Source organism: Sinocyclocheilus rhinocerous, unplaced genomic scaffold (assembly GCF_001515625.1).
Source record: "Sinocyclocheilus rhinocerous isolate Xijiao unplaced genomic scaffold, SAMN03320098_v1.1 scaffold12829, whole genome shotgun sequence".
In the NCBI taxonomy this organism is placed as follows: Eukaryota; Metazoa; Chordata; class Actinopteri; order Cypriniformes; family Cyprinidae; genus Sinocyclocheilus; species Sinocyclocheilus rhinocerous.
Window position 1 is genome coordinate 1 of NW_015638144.1, and position 1,593 is coordinate 1,593.

Genomic DNA, 1,593 nt, shown 5'->3' on the forward strand with positions numbered 1-1,593 from the left:
GAAGAATGTCTGTATTTCATCAGGTTTGAGCTCAAATCATCTTGACGTTTGAATGTTTAACACTCACAGTTGATGATCAGGCTGAGTATTGCCGTCTCAGAGCTGATAGGGTTTCTATATGTACATTGATATTCTCCACTGTCTGATCTCTGCACTGGACTGATGGACACTGATCTGTTATCAGATGAGAAGATGATGCTGTTGCTAGGAGACAGAGGACTGTTATCTTTCATCCACTGCACAGAGGTGATGCTGCCAGTTCCCTCAGAGCTGATGTTAGCAGATGATTCTCCCTCTATTAATGATTCTTCTGGACCAATAAGCCTGTCATTAGTTATTCTTTCTGTGTAAGTGTGAGACAAAGAATAAACACACTAGATTTAAGATGAGTTTTTCACATTTAGTGACCATTTCACATTTTCATGTTTAGTGTGGTCAAGGGTGGTACAGAAGGCCAATCAGCAATGAAAGGAATGTTTATAGGTTTGAATATGTGCACCCTATAGAGTGTTTATCTTTAGTTCGGTGTCTATTTAGATCGTCATAGTTTGTAACATATAAGTTATATTTTTAATATGGATTTTAATGGATTTTCATAGCTGATAGAAGACTGAAAATCTGGGTCTGAGACAAGAGTAAAACAACAAAAATCTATACTGTAGTCTAAAATTTATTTCAAAATAAATTAAAAAGCTACAAATTTTCATGTAACAACGTTTTTAAAAGTTTAAAGAGTTCCCTAAGTAACACTCATCTGTGCAAATCTGGTTCAGAAACAATTAACCACAAAGCTCACTGGAAAATAACAGCAGGCTTGTGCATATCTAAAATATTATTATTATACTCTCATTAGTACTTCTGCTTGTCACTTTTGACATTTTTACACATCCGTGTTTCATTTACAGCATATTAAATTGCTTCATGTCTCTTTTTTCCCTTCCACACATTAAATTCATTTCATATAATCATATATTAAGCCTATAGCCGATGCTTTAATATTAATTACAGAAGTTTAAGCAACACACTCACCGAACACTTGTAGTGAAGTTTCTCCTGTAAGTTGATCTGAAGTAGTAGTTATTACAGTTAGTCTGTATATTCCAGAATCATCCAGTCTCAGGTTCCAAAGCTCCAGAGCGAGAGTGTTTCTGTCAAAACTGGCTCTGTCTCTGTATGCTGAGGCTATTATAGTTGAATCAGACTGTGCTGTCAATATAAGAGTTGATCCAAAATGCCACTGAACTGTAAAAATTGATGTGGAGGGCGGGTTATCAGGAGCAAACACCACACTTCCTCCTACTGCTCCATTAGACGGACCAGAAAACTGCAGGTCTTCCCCTAAATACTGGCCTATGGCAATAACTGCAGGTCTTCTCCTAAATACTGGCCTATGTCAAAGAAAGAAAGAGTTAACTAATTGTTCTAGACGGCATACTTTTTATCTGCTACAAATACTGTAGTTGAATAATTAGTTGGAGTCAAAACAACAAAAACAATGATTAATTGCAAAGGCGGACATACATTTTTCTGCAATTAACTTACATCATTAAAATTATGGGATCAGAATCCCGCCTAAAGTATTGCAGTCACGGA

General features: G+C 36.2%; 1 protein-coding gene across 1 annotated transcript; it reads right to left on the bottom strand.

The window, feature by feature from the left end:
- Positions 1–67: 67 nt before the first annotated feature.
- Positions 68–1,388, bottom strand: LOC107749622 (carcinoembryonic antigen-related cell adhesion molecule 3-like; the record flags this gene model as incomplete). Its single annotated transcript, XM_016564788.1, has 2 exons — positions 68–343; positions 1,030–1,388. Coding segments are annotated over 2 exons (635 nt in total), but the record flags the coding sequence as incomplete, so codon positions are not given.
- Positions 1,389–1,593: the final 205 nt, after the last annotated feature.